The 13,764-nt window shown below is 45.5% G+C and overlaps 1 protein-coding gene across 1 annotated transcript in view; it reads left to right on the forward strand.

Moving 5' to 3' along the window:
• The window catches only part of MEP1A (meprin A subunit alpha), a 40,313-nt gene extending 32,335 nt beyond the window's left edge, over positions 1 to 7,978 (forward strand). The window contains exons 7-10 of the mRNA XM_034648261.1: positions 1,897 to 2,370; positions 3,300 to 3,473; positions 4,003 to 4,303; positions 7,414 to 7,978. Coding sequence (XP_034504152.1) covers positions 1,897 to 2,370; positions 3,300 to 3,473; positions 4,003 to 4,303; positions 7,414 to 7,570 — 1,106 coding nt within the window. The 3' untranslated portion in view covers positions 7,571 to 7,978. The remainder of the gene's footprint in view (positions 1 to 1,896; positions 2,371 to 3,299; positions 3,474 to 4,002; positions 4,304 to 7,413) is intronic.
• Positions 7,979 to 13,764: the final 5,786 nt, after the last annotated feature.

Below are 13,764 nucleotides of genomic sequence, written 5' to 3' on the forward strand. Positions count from 1 at the left end.
AGATGAGTCTCTGCCTACGTGGTAACGGACCCTCGGGTCTTCCTTCCAGCACCACGTTCCTACATTGCAATCTCAAAGTGACAATCCGTATGAAGACGGTTTCACCCTGTTAAGTAAATAGCAAAAATCATGTATGTCTGTCCCTGTTCCAGATACCCTGACACCCATGACATCTCAGATCCTTGTGTCCCCCACACGACTGCTTTCCCGTCCCCAGGAGATGGTACTTACATCAGTTCATTGGTTATGGACGTGGTCGATGCACCTTCCCCGCCCCTCTCCTCTGAGTGCAGGTAACCTAACAACACAGGCCATAACCAACTCCACTCCAGAAAACAGAACATTGCTAGACCTGTCCCTCGAAGTCGTCCTTAGAGAGAATGACTGAGAACAAAGGGAGATAAAGGTACTCTTCAGTCTTGGGAGAGCAGAGCTCTGTACATAGATTTCTGATTATAACATACAGTAAGAGGAAAAATAATTCCAAAGACCTCTGGCCAATTGCATTTCAGACTAAACTTCTGTAATACTCATCTGTTTGAATTCATTTTAGCCAACATGATCTCCACTTGGCATGTAGCATTTTTCTTTTTCCTTTCTAAGCTCAGTGCTAAGGTACACCCTGTCAGAATATCAAAGTAGGGGCAGATCTTTCGGGAATTATGAGTTGCTCTGGCCTGGAGGTTTCCTCTCCTTAGACCCTCAAGCTCGTTTCTGGTTTCTTATGCTGTGCAGCACAGGACCCCATGTTCGAGGACAGCCTTCTCAACTTCTTACTTCAGCTCTTTATTCAAAATTCTCATTTCCAGCTCAGTCTCAGGAAAAAAGCAAGGAGACCTAATTTTCACTAGAATGTGAATATCTGTCTGGATAGTGGTAATTCTTTGTGTATTATTTGTTTTTTTTAAAAAAAGGATGGATCCCCTACTTGGTGGGATTTCAAATAATATGAAGAGAAAAAATTGAGTGTTGGTAGGTGAGTCAGTCTCGTGTAGGGGAGATCCAGCTTATCCTCTATGTGAACATTTACTGCGGAACATACCATATCTCTCTCTGGCACCAAGTCATAGGTTGGACCATATGAAATTGCCATGATTTGACTCTGAGCTTACAGAATGACTATTTTTGTGGTTCAGCCTATGACTTGGGTATTCAGCACAAACATTAGGGGACAGGGCGCATTTATACCATGAAACCCAGGGGGAAGCACGGAACCTATAAAATTGAATAATAATGGAAAACAAATTCTGATTAAGATTTGAATATGAATAGAAATAAACCATAAGGTACCTTTTTATAACTATTTTCCCTCAGAAGGTATGTGACTTTGGAAAAGTTCCTTACCAGTTTATAACAGTACCTATCTCATAGGGATCTTGTGAGGATTAAATAAGATAATTCATGTAAAGCACTCAGCATGCGGGGCACCTGGGTGGCTCAGTCCGTTAAGCGCCTGACTCTTTCTTTTTTTTTTAAGATTTTATTTATTCGACAGAGAGAGAGACAGCCAGCGAGAGAGGGAACACAAGTAGGGGGAGTGGGAGAGGAAGAGGCAGGCTCCCAGCGGAGGAGCCTGATGCGGGGCTCGATCCCAGAACCCTGAGATCATGCCCTGAGCCGAAGGCAGATGCTTAAAGACTGAGCCACCCAGGCGCCCCAAGCGTCTGACTCTTGATTTCAGCTCAGGGCATGATCTCAGGGTCTTACTCAGCACAAAGTGTGCTTGTCTCCCTCCCTCTGCTCCTCCCCCTGCTCTCTGTCTCTCTCTGTCTCTTTCTCTCAAATAAATAAATAAATAAATACAATCTTTAAAGCACTTGGCATGCTACTAGGTTCATAGGCCTTGCCTAATAAATGTTGGCCACCGTTGTCACCAACCTTCTTTTCTGTGTTCAGGAGATTCGGACCAAAATTGGAAAATTGCCCATGTGACGCTCAGAGAAGAAAAGAAGTTTCGCTACCTATTCCAGGGCACAAAGGGTGACCCCCAGAACTCGAATGGGGGAATTTACCTGGATGATATCACTCTGACGGAAACCCCATGCCCCGCAGGCGTTTGGACCATACGGAATTTCTCTCAGGTTCTTCAGAACACGGTTCCAGGGGAGAAGCTCCAGAGCCCCAGATTCTACAATTCAGAGGGATACGGTTTTGGGTTGTCCTTATACCCTAACGGCAGATTTAGCTACAGTAACTCTGGCTACCTAGGACTGACTTTTCACCTGTGCAGTGGGGAGAATGATGCTATCCTGGAGTGGCCAGTGGAAAACAGACAGGTGATCATGACCATCCTCGACCAGGAACCTGATGCCAGGAATAGAATGTCCTCGAGCATGGTGTTCACTACCTCTAAGTCCCACACCTCTACAGGTAGGTGCCCTATAATCTGCCCCTCAACTCGAAAGGGCCAGGGGATGTGATTCCCATCTGTATACAAGAGATTAACGTTCCTCTCGCATTTCCTCCTTGGGCATATCAGCAACAGAGTCATGTTGGAGTATTAAGTCACATTTTTCAGTGTCATCTTATCTCCCTTCTCTTTTCCGAATTCACTGATCCAGCATTTTTTTAAGGGCTTGCACTGTGCCAAACTCAGTGCCAGGTACCTAGACTATAAGCCAAGCAGCTCCTACCTCATTGAATGCAGTCTAAATGAGAAGACAGATATCGCTTGTCATTTATCAAATACTCGGGATTTGCGAGGCTCTGTGCAGAATTAATGCACTGACTCCTAAAGTATCAGTGACCATCGGTATGTTAATGAAATAAACTCGGATCAAAAAGCAATGGGCACACTTTCTTATTTTTCACATGAAAAGCCTTAAGTCTTAAAAGGAAGAGGCTCTCCCTGTCCCTCCGTCTTCACTGAGGAAGTGACTCGATAATGGACAATTTGACTGTTCAGCTCTCTGGTTCCTGCCCCTCCCCCTTCCCAATTCCGAGTTTTAGTTCTCCTGGAAAGTGTAAATAATTTGATTTTTTTCCACATATTTTTTTTCTTATAAAGCTCTATCTGCTCATTAAAAACCATTTGGAGAGGGGCGCCTGGGTGGCTCAGCGGTTCAAGCGTCTGCCTTCGGCTCAGGGCGTGATCCCGGCGTTATGGGATCGAGCCCCACGTCAGGCTCCTCTGCTATGAGCCTGCTTCTTTCTCTCCCACTCCCCCTGTTTGTGTTCCCTCTCTCGCTGGCTGTCTCTATCTCTGTCGAATAAATAAAAAATCTTTAAAAAAAAAAAAACCATTTGGAGAGTGAAGTATAAAGAGGTAATGTGATGTTCTGTTACCTATAACTTTGCAGCCATAAATGACTCCGTCATCTGGGACAGGCCATCTGTTGTGGGAACCTACAATAAGGACTGTGATTGTTTCAGAAGCATCGACTGGGGCTGGAGTAGTGTCATCTCCCACCAAATGCTAAAAAGGAGGAGTTTCCTTAAAAATGACGACCTTATACTTTTCGTGGACTTTGAAGGTACTTCGCGGATCTTGCTGAATAACTCATCGTCTGCTCTGGGGTTTCTACTGATTTCGCACTAAGTTTTGAGTAGCTCATGGAGGGTGGGGATTTTTTTTTCTTTCTTTTTGAGGACCAGTTTCAAAAAAAAAAAAAAAAAGGTGTGCTCTGGGAGAGCTGTTGTTCAAGGACTCACATCTTTATTTTAACTGTCCTCGGGAGCAACTAAAACTCGGGTGTGATCTTTTTTGATTATTTATCAAATAGGACAGTTTGCCGACTTCCGACTTCCGTTTAGTTTTGATCAGTCTATCCATGCTAGCTTTGTGCTTCCTTTTTTCAAGTTAAATAAATAAAAATGTGATTGGATTACTCTTTAAATAAAAACAGCTAGCATGAGAATCAGCTGGATTCAAACCACCTTTCCATGTCACTAGAGGTGGCGTCGGTGAGGGAAGGAGGTGGCCCAGGGAACTTTCTCCAGAAGGGGAGGTTAATTGTAGCCAGAAAGTTAACTTCTTCACGGCCCTTTGTCTATTTCCTCAAGATATCACCTACCTTAACCAGACTGAAGTTCCAACTCAAAACACAAGGCTGATCCCCCAAGGCCTCATTCTCCAGGATCAGGAGAAGCAGGCCTCAGAAGAAGGTTTGGGAAAGGTCTTGTTAGAGAAGGCGCTCCCCGGCAGCCTGGACCAGGGGCAGCCCGGCCGACAGAAGCGGTCAGTGGAGAACACAGGCCCTTTGGAAGACCACAACTGGCCACAGTACTTCCGAGATCCGTGTGACCCGAACCCTTGCCAAAACGAAGGCATCTGTGTGAACGTGAAGGGGATGGCGAGCTGCAGGTAGGCTCTGCGGCCTGGGGGAGGCGGGTGGTGGGTCAGCAGAGGAGAGCCAAACATTTGCTTAACCTGGTAAAAGACACTGCCCTCAGGTAAGGGCGATGACAGCATCAGAGGGTCACGTGGCTGTCCTTGACTCCACAAAGCTGTGCTCTAATTCAAGGCTTATGCTATCAGGGCAAAGGCGGGGTCCTGCCAGGGCAGAGGGGTCCCAAATCTCCCAGCTCTTGGCTTTCATCCCTTACCCACCTCTGGGATGTGGTCAACAATATCTTGAATGTTGTTGGGATTTTGAACTCCACTGCTGTGCTCACAAATAATCCAGATGTTTTCAATAACAGTAATATCCGATTTTTGCGACTGTTAGCATTGTGTCAAGTGCTCTCCTGAGCAGTATACATGCATGATCTAAATGATTCCTCATGGCCATCCTGTGACATAAGCACCCTCTTCTTCCCCATTTGGTGCATAAGGAAGTTGAAACTTAGAGAGGCTAAATAATTTGTCTAACATTTCCCAGATGGCAAATACCAGAGCTGAGACTTGCATCACAGTGTGCTAGATTTAATATTTCTTTTTAGAATGCTTGTTGTTTGCGTAAAATATTTCATGAAAGGATATACGTGATGACGGAAGCATCAATTTCAATTGGCAGAATAACGGCAGAGGGAGCAACTAGCCTGCTTGGCTCAAAAGAGCTACGTTTCTTCTGAGTCCTTTTCAATCTCCACGTTGTTTCTTGATTTTTAAGCTTTTATGTTGAAATGATTTTAGATTTACAGGTGCACTTGCAAAAACACTGCAGAGCTTCTCATTCCCGAATGTGAGCATCTTACACAACCGTAGCACAATTAGCAAAGCCAAGAAATGAACATTAATGCAACTAAATGCAATTCACAATAGCATTTGCTAAACTACAGACCTCATTCAGATCTCCGCAGTCTTTTCACCAATGTCCTTTTTTTGTTCCAGGATCCAATTCAGGGCCCCTCGTTGTATTCAGTTTCACGTCTCCTTGGCCTCCTTCACCCTGGACAACCTCTCAGTCTTTCCCCTCCTCTTTCACTACCTTGACACTTTCGAAGAGTCCTGGTCAGCTATTTTGTAAATTGCTCCTCCATTTGGGTGTGTCTAATGTTTTCTCATGGTTATATTGAGATCATACATTTTTGGCAAGAAGAACAAAGGGGAGGTATGCCCCTCTTCGTGTGTCATGTGAGGGGCATGTGATGCCCGAGGAGTTACGACTGGTGATTGTAACCTTGATCACCAAGCCACGGGGTATCCATTCCTCACTCTGCGATTGAGACATGTCTTGGGAGAAACCATGAAGGCATCCTGTTTCTTCTAGAATCCTCACCCACTAATGTCATCATCTATTGGCGGACCTGTTGCCACAATTGTCCTGAAATATTCCGGGGGTGATTTTCCATCTCCCCTACTCCCTCCATATTCAGTAAGTGAAATTCTTCTGTAAAGAATAACGGTCCACTCCTCCCCGTTCATTGATTCATGCAATTCTTTATTATATGACAAAGGGCATATAACCGTTTACTTTCTTTTCTGGGCCGTAGTTCTGTAATGCCAGTCTTGCCTTTGTTGCTCATGGCGTCCCGGCATTGGCCTTTGGGAGCTCTTCCAGATTGGCTCCTGTGCCCTTTCAGCACCCACTCATTGTTTCGTGAACACAGTCTTCCTTTCTGGCATCACAGGATACTCCAGGCTTATCTTTTACTTTCCCTATCCCAGCCCAGGAATAAGCCACTTTTCCAAAGAGCACTGGTTCTTTTTATCAGAGAACGCCCTTTTTGTTTCTTGAGGGCTCCACAGCCATGGGTTTTCACCCCTCAGGCGATGGGGCCTTGGATGCCAGATTTCCATATGTGCCCCAACTGGCCTCACCCTTTGAGTAAAGAAGGCCAGTGATTCCCACTTGTGTATCACCCCCAAATCATTCCTCTTACACAAACCTGCAGCTTGTGGGTTAAGCTCCTCTAAGGGCATGTTTGAGAATATCATTAAACTGTGTTTGGAGGGGACTAGGCCAGAGAAAAATCGAACGAACTTTCTATTATGCACTGATTTTTTCTAAAGATTTTACTTATTTATTTGACAGAAAAAGAGAGAGAGAGAACACATGCAAAGCAGGGGGAGGGGCAGAGGGAGAAGGAGAAGCAGACTCCCCACTGAGCAGGGAGCCTGATGCGGGGCTGGATCCCAGGACCCTGGGATCATGACCTGACCTGAAGGCAGTCGCTTAACTGACTGAGCCACCCAGGCACCCCTATTACACACTGATTTTTAAGAAGCCGATGTCTAGGCTAGAGATGAGGAAGGTAAAATAATTCTAGAACGAGTAAAATGAGTCAGTGACTTCTGATTGCCATATTTGGCTCTGTGGTTAGACCTTGCGATGAGAATGTTGTTTGAAACAAAGGCTGGAATTGCTACTCTAGAAGTGAAGAAACATCACCCTCCATGCCTTGGGTCTGAGATTAGTTGATCTCTCCACCAGATAACATTAAAACACAAACAAGCAAGCCCAAGGTGTGGCCTCTGTGCGTCTGTGCCCCAAACACGGCTCATGATCTTGCAAATTTCGGGGCGGCCTGGGAGCCAGGTGGCGGGATCCTCACGCTACAGCAACATTTTAATTGATACCGTCTGGAAGTTTTCGAGCTCCAACTAATGCTCGTGGTCAGACTCCCTCTGGAGAATTTCCCTTGTAACTTACAGTCTGAACCCCTGTGGGCCACACATTCTTTAAATGCCCCACACCTTCTTCCTGAGCCTCACATGTGATGGCCAAGGGCACCCGGTCTGGAGACAGGCTTCCAGGGATTAGACTTCAAGTGTGAAACACTAACTGGGTAACCATGAGCAAGTGATTCAACCTCTCTGCAAAATGAGGGTATGAGAATGGCCTGGTAATAACCACCCCCTCCTCGGGCTGTTCCAAGATTGAACTGAGTCCTATAAAGCTGTTGGAACCAGGCCAGGCACGCGGGGCCACTAAGTCCATATCCCCGCAGCTGTGGCTGTTGGTGCTTGTGGCTGCAAAGCCCTCGAGGCTTGGGTGCCTCCCACACTCCCCCTCTGTCCTGTCCCCCCAGGTGTGTGTCCAGTCATGCCTTCTTCTACACTGGGGAGCGCTGCCAGGCCATGCAGGTGCACGGCGGCATCCTGGGCCTGCTGATCGGAGGCACGGCCGGCGCGATCTTCTTGACCTTCACCATCATCTCCATCCTTTCTCAGAAGCCAAGGCCGTGACCTGCCTGCTGACATCAGCCAGATCACACCTTCTCTACTCAGACCTCTCTGGCCTCAGCACAGTTTGGGGCAGTTTTTTATCAGCCTGGCTTTGAACAGGCCTCCAAAGACCACAGCCTCCAGCCTCCCGTGTGACCATTCTGGTTTGTCTGCATTCCTCCCGGCCCCAGCCCATCCCCACATGGTTCTGTTACCCTGCTATGTGCTCTGAATGTTGCTCGCGTGTCCTGTGACAGCCCTCACTACACTTCATTGTCAATCCCTTGTTTAATCGACTGTCTTTGCCATCGACTGTAAACTCCATGTGGGCAGGCCCACATTCACCATGTTCACACTAATGCCTGGAAGCGTGCCTGGCCGGCCCATCGTGGGAGCGCGATAAACGTGAATGAATGAACCGATAATGAATGCAGAACTAAGTTATAGAAACTCTCGTTTCTACTGCAAATAAAATATATGTGATGAAACCTGCATGTCATTTATATTAAATCAGACACTTATCTTTCATCAGACACAATAGTACTCTTTAAGGGCGTGTGTGTGAGAGGACAGATTCCTCCTTGCAGGGGGCTTCACGGCATTTGCTTTCCTTCTCCTCTGATTCTGAAAATAGGTCTTTATAAATTCAATAAATATTTAGTCGGTACCTTCTGTGTGTCCAGCATTGTGAGTAAGTGTGTGTGTGTGTGTGTGTGTGTGTGTGTGTGTGTGTGTGTAGAGAGAGGAAGAGTTGTCCAAAGCTCTTCCTCAGATCTTTTTAAGTCTAAAACATATTTTATATACTATTCATGTATAAAATTATTATATTAACAAACTGACAGGAGCTAGTAGAAGAAAGTTTTAGTTTTAGGAAATAAAACTATTTGGGGCAAGAAAGTTCCAAGATAGACCAAGTCCAAGGAAACCTGGGATTCCCATCCCGTCGGTACAATCTCCACAAAGTGCTGGCTCTGGATGTTGAATAAAAGAAAATGTTTCAAGCTGCCTGAGTGGTCCCAGCTTTAAGGGGGTCAGCTTCCTAAGTCCATGCTTTATGGCCATTCTGGAAACAACCATGATGGGTTAAGAAGAATCCGTTGCATATGAAGGTATGAGGAGAGTTTCAAGCACGTGCAAACAGCACCCCTTGAGGACGGACTTTCCAGCCTGGAGCGCATCGGTACCCCCTGGAGGGCACCAGTGCCAAAATTTCTGATTCAGTAAGTCTGAGGTGGGGTCTAAGGATCTGCACTTCTAGCAAGTTCCCAGGCTGCTGCTGGTCCCTGGACAGCGCTCAGAACCGCTGCTCTGATGGAAAACGGGTCTGGAAGTCAGGTACGCCAGTCAGGCACATCCAAGCAGCTGAGCAATTTTGGTAAATTCACATAAGCACTTGGTCTTAGTTCCCTAATGTATCAAACGGAAGTAATAGTTAACCACCTCCTCCCACCCCACTTTAACATGTCCGGGGTTGCAGAGTAATAAAATGGAATAATGGGTAAGAACATATTTTAGAGCCAAATGCATGCAAATGATACTGTTTTATTTTCAGACTAGATAAGATACTATCCAGCCCCCAGCCTAGACTTCTATCTCCCGAGACCACATTGAAAATAGACAGCTTTTTCTCCATGGGCTTCCAGCCTGCAAACCCACACTGCCTTCCCAGCTAGGCCTGGAGAAGGCCCTGGCCTCCATAATTTCTCACGGTCTCACTTTAGAAGGGAGCTGCAGGCTCCAAATACTATTGTTGTTTTCTTTAGTTTTATTAGAAATAAATGTGCTCTGGACCAAGCCTGGCTTAGACGTGGTCTGGTTCAGAGGAAGAGGCCCCATTCCTAACTAAGGACAACATTGCTCATACACGTGAGTTCTCTCTGGAAGTAGCAAAAGCTCAAATATCAAGAGAAACCTAGGATTTTGATCTAGTCTGTAAGTTAAAACTGCTCGTCAAATCAATGATAAGAAGGTATCAGACTGAGGGTCAAACATTTTGATATTTCCCTGTAGGTTCTCAGATCCAGCAGCACACCTATTATCTACGAGTATCTCTGTTGATGACTGATGGTCATTTCTGTGAATGGACGGATTGATTAAGAATCCATTACATCATAGATGGGACATTGCATTTAGCTTTACTTTGAGCCCCAAGTTGTCAATCGTTCCAGGAGGATTAGCAGAGACTTTATTCTTTTGAGGTGTTGGGGTGACGATGGAAAAGTAGGCTTTCATGTTGAGAGAGAGACAGAGAAAAATTCATTCCATCATCTCTAGGCAGTGTGGGATTTAGGATTTACATGAGCCACGTGAAAAAGCAGGGAATTTTCTCTGTATCCGGGTGCTTGGTTCCTTGGTCAACATAGTGGGAAGGAGTCGGAGCAGTTTGAAAGTCTGAAAATCTCTCACACTTCCCCCCAACCTATTCTTTATCCTTCCCCTTGCCCCCCACCCCCACCCTCGCCCCTGGCTTGTTTCCTTCTGCGAACTGGCCTGAGCCAATCTGGCCATTCTTGAATGTCAAGTTCTTTAGTATTCTCTGGAGCCTGTGATAGTAGAAGCGGGTGGGACCCTTACCCCCTCCCTCAAAGGTCACAATGAACATTAACATATTTATTATCTAGCAAGCCCCACGAAAGTCTACATTTTGTCAATGTATTAAAGTCTCTGCTCTGTGATTTTGCTTTCCAACAAGCATCTTGGGTTAAAGGTGCACTCTAGGCATGTGCAACCAAATAATCCGAAGGCCAGCAGCAATTGGCTACCCCACAGTCTCTCAACCTGAACACTACTGACATTTTGAACTCGATAGTCTTTGTCGTGGGCGCTGTTCTGTTCCTGGCCTCTGCCCACCTTCCTGGTTACAAAAACTGAAAACATCTCTAGATGTTGCCAAATGTCCCTCGGGGAGCAAAGTCAACCTGGTTGAAACCACCTGCCCAACTGGATCAACCAATGGAATATTCGAGCAAATGAGGGAGATCAGAACCAAAGCGAGTTGTACTCTGAGCCTTCTACTCCAAAGTTAGCTCACCAGGCCTGCCGGTGTTTCGTACCTATAGCTGTTTGTTTGATAAGTCCAGTTTATTAATGCAAAGATGATTTCTAGCATCCTTTAAACTAACGGAGACCCCCCGGTATGGTTTGGGACAGCAATACTGAAAAGTTTTTGCTTACCATCTCTGCAGTACAGGCTTTTGTTCAGGGTCCTTCCATGCTAAGGACCGTGGGAATGTTGCAGAGTCCTTTGACAAGCATCTAACCTCCTCCAGCTCGGGATGACTGTGGACCTGAATGCTGTGCCCCGTGTAATATGATATCGACGTATCTCTGCAAGCAAATGACAGCCAATCGAACACCTTCTCTTCTCAAGCGCCTCCCTTCTGATGAATTACGTCATCCGTTTCTACGGCCTGAAGGAAACCTAGGGATCCTGAGTTTCTACTTCGGTATTCGAGTAAAGTGAGCAGATTCTAGAGAGAATGAGTGTTGCAGTCAGGTCAAAGGTCCATTTAATAGGAGAATCTATTGACCCCTTTTGGCTACCAGGGAAGCTTACTAAGACCAGTGAGTGGTCTGGGGGGTGGAGGGGATATGCTCTGTAAGCTAATCAACATCTAACATGATATGAAGATCTTTTTGCTTGGTTTTCTTTATTGTGAATATCATTTGATGTCTCATTAGTCACATACTCACTTTTCCATGTATTTATGAATATGGCTAGAAGAGCTTTCCTATGTTAGCTATGTAAACATAATGTATTTTTCCAAGATCTTCAAGCAAAATTAATTTTCAAATATATGTATTGTGTTTAGCTATGAGTACTGTTTAGCAAACTATCACAAAGCTAATGGGTGGGGGATGGGAGATAGTGGGGGGGGATGGTAGCAATCTGTAATGAATACTGATGTGGAAGAAATGACAGAGGACGGGGAAATACAAACCAAAACCACAATGAGATACCACCTCATGCCTGTCAGAATAGCTAAAATTAACAAGTTAGGAAATGACAGATGTTAGAGAGGATGCAGAGAAAGGGGAACCCTCTTACACTGTTGGTGGGAATGCAAGCTGGTGCAGCCACTCTGGAAAACGGTATGGAGGTGCCTCAAAAAGTTAGAAATAGAGCTACCCTTTGACCCAAGAATTGTACTACTAGGTATTTATCCAAAGGATACAAACGTAGTGGTCTGAAGGGGCACATGCACCCCAATGTTTGCAGCAGCAATGTCCACAATAGCCAAACTATGGAAGGAGCCTAGATGTCCATCATGGGCGAATAGATAAAGAAGATGTGGTGTGTGCATACGATGGAATATTACTCAGCCATCAAAAAGAATGAAATCTTACCATTTGCAATGATGTGGATGGAACTAGAGGGTATTATGCTAAGCAAAATAAGTCAGTTAGAGAAAGACAGATATCATATGATTTCATTCATAAGGGAAAGGAAGGAAAAATATGAAATCATATGATTTCCCTGAACATAAGGGAAAGGAAGGAAAAATAAGATGAAATCAGAGAGGGAGACAAACCATAAGAGACTCTTAATCATAGGAAATAAACTGAGGGTTGCTGGAGGGGATGGGGTGGGGGATGTGATAACGGGGTGATGGGCATTAAGGAGGGCACGTGATGGGATGAGTGTTGGGTGTTATATAAGACTGATGAATCACTGAGCTCTACCTCTAAAACCAATAATACACTATATGTTAACTGATTAAAAAAAAACAAAAATAAAAAAAGAAATGACAGAAGAGATTTGACATGAGTGAGGCAGCCCAACAGGGTTCCTGTGCATGTGTGTGTGTGTGTGTGCGCATGTGCACGTGTGCGTGTGAACACGTACATGCATGTTAGTGTATGTAGGAGACAGACCTAAAGGACAGATGGGACAAGATAGTGAAGACAAGACCCGTCTCTCTCCACTTTCACAACCTGGCCTAGAGCTGGCTCTGCAACCCCAGCATGGATTGAGACATGGCTTCACGTGGGACACCAATTCCCTTGTGATTTACGGCAGTGTTCCCTAAGTGTGACTCAACAGCTCATTGGAAATCATCGGTAACATTCAAAGATGTCTGGTCAGTAGAGTAAAAGGAGAGTAGAAAAGTGGGCTCACCCCTCTCTACTCCCGAAATTGGCTATTAATCAGTGCTGGAGACAGCCCGATGACCTCACCCATACAGAAGGAAACAGAGCATCCAAGTAATTCACATAGCAGATCAGCTGCTGCTTCTGCACATCACCAGGGCAGTCAGCACATAGCCAAGCATAGTAGGATGAACATCTCAATTCTTCACTTGTGTTTAAACACCACGTTAGATGCATACTTTGTTTCAGAGAAATCCTGCTTTTCTTGTGTGTGTTTAAATGACACCCAACACTGCAAGAATGCTTGATCGATCTCTGGCAAGACGAAAAGTAATACCACTGGCTATGGGAACCTCATGGAAACTCATCTGAATGAAGATGAAGGATTAAAATGGCAGGTGCAGTCAGGCTGCTCTATTTGGGGGGTCAAGTAGGTGGCTAATGTGAGATCTACTTTCAGTAAAGCATCACAGTGGGAGTCCTTTCATGCTCCATCAGAGACTGGAGAGAGAAGTGGGCCACCCCCCAAGTGTGCCCAGAGCACTGGCCGTTGTGTGTGCTCTGGATTGCCCCTACATGAAATCATAAAGTGCCACTAAGATTGGACTCGCTTTACCTTCTCCACCCTTCCCATCACTGTGTTCTCCCTCGCTCAATCTGTGTACTTGGAACTGCCCCCCCCATCGAATGATACATGCATCAGACTGCATGAAGGAGTGACAGAGTGAGGGGGACATGCACACATTCCAGGTCAGACTGTCTGCATTCAGCACCTGGTTCTCCCATTCCTGAGCTCTGTGACCCCGGGCAAGTTATTGACTTCTCTGGGCTTAGTTTATTCATCTGTAAAATAAACAAGAACATCTACTCAACCCGGGGTTGCTGTAAGGCTTAAATGAGATTATATGCATAAAGAACTTAGGACAGGCACCAAGCACACGGTAAAGAGCTCAATAAATGTTGGCATAGTTACATCGTTATCAGCCATTTCCACTGGAGGGTAAATTTCATTTCATTTGCTGTGCACCTCTCTCCCAGAAGTTTTTGCATGCTAAACCTCATCTCTCCTTGAGATTTGGTTTTCTGTGAGATGGATGTCCAATATAAGGGAGAAGGTGGAGGCG

The sequence above is a fragment of the Ailuropoda melanoleuca genome, chromosome 19 (assembly GCF_002007445.2).
Source record: "Ailuropoda melanoleuca isolate Jingjing chromosome 19, ASM200744v2, whole genome shotgun sequence".
Lineage (NCBI taxonomy): Eukaryota > Metazoa > Chordata > Mammalia > Carnivora > Ursidae > Ailuropoda > Ailuropoda melanoleuca.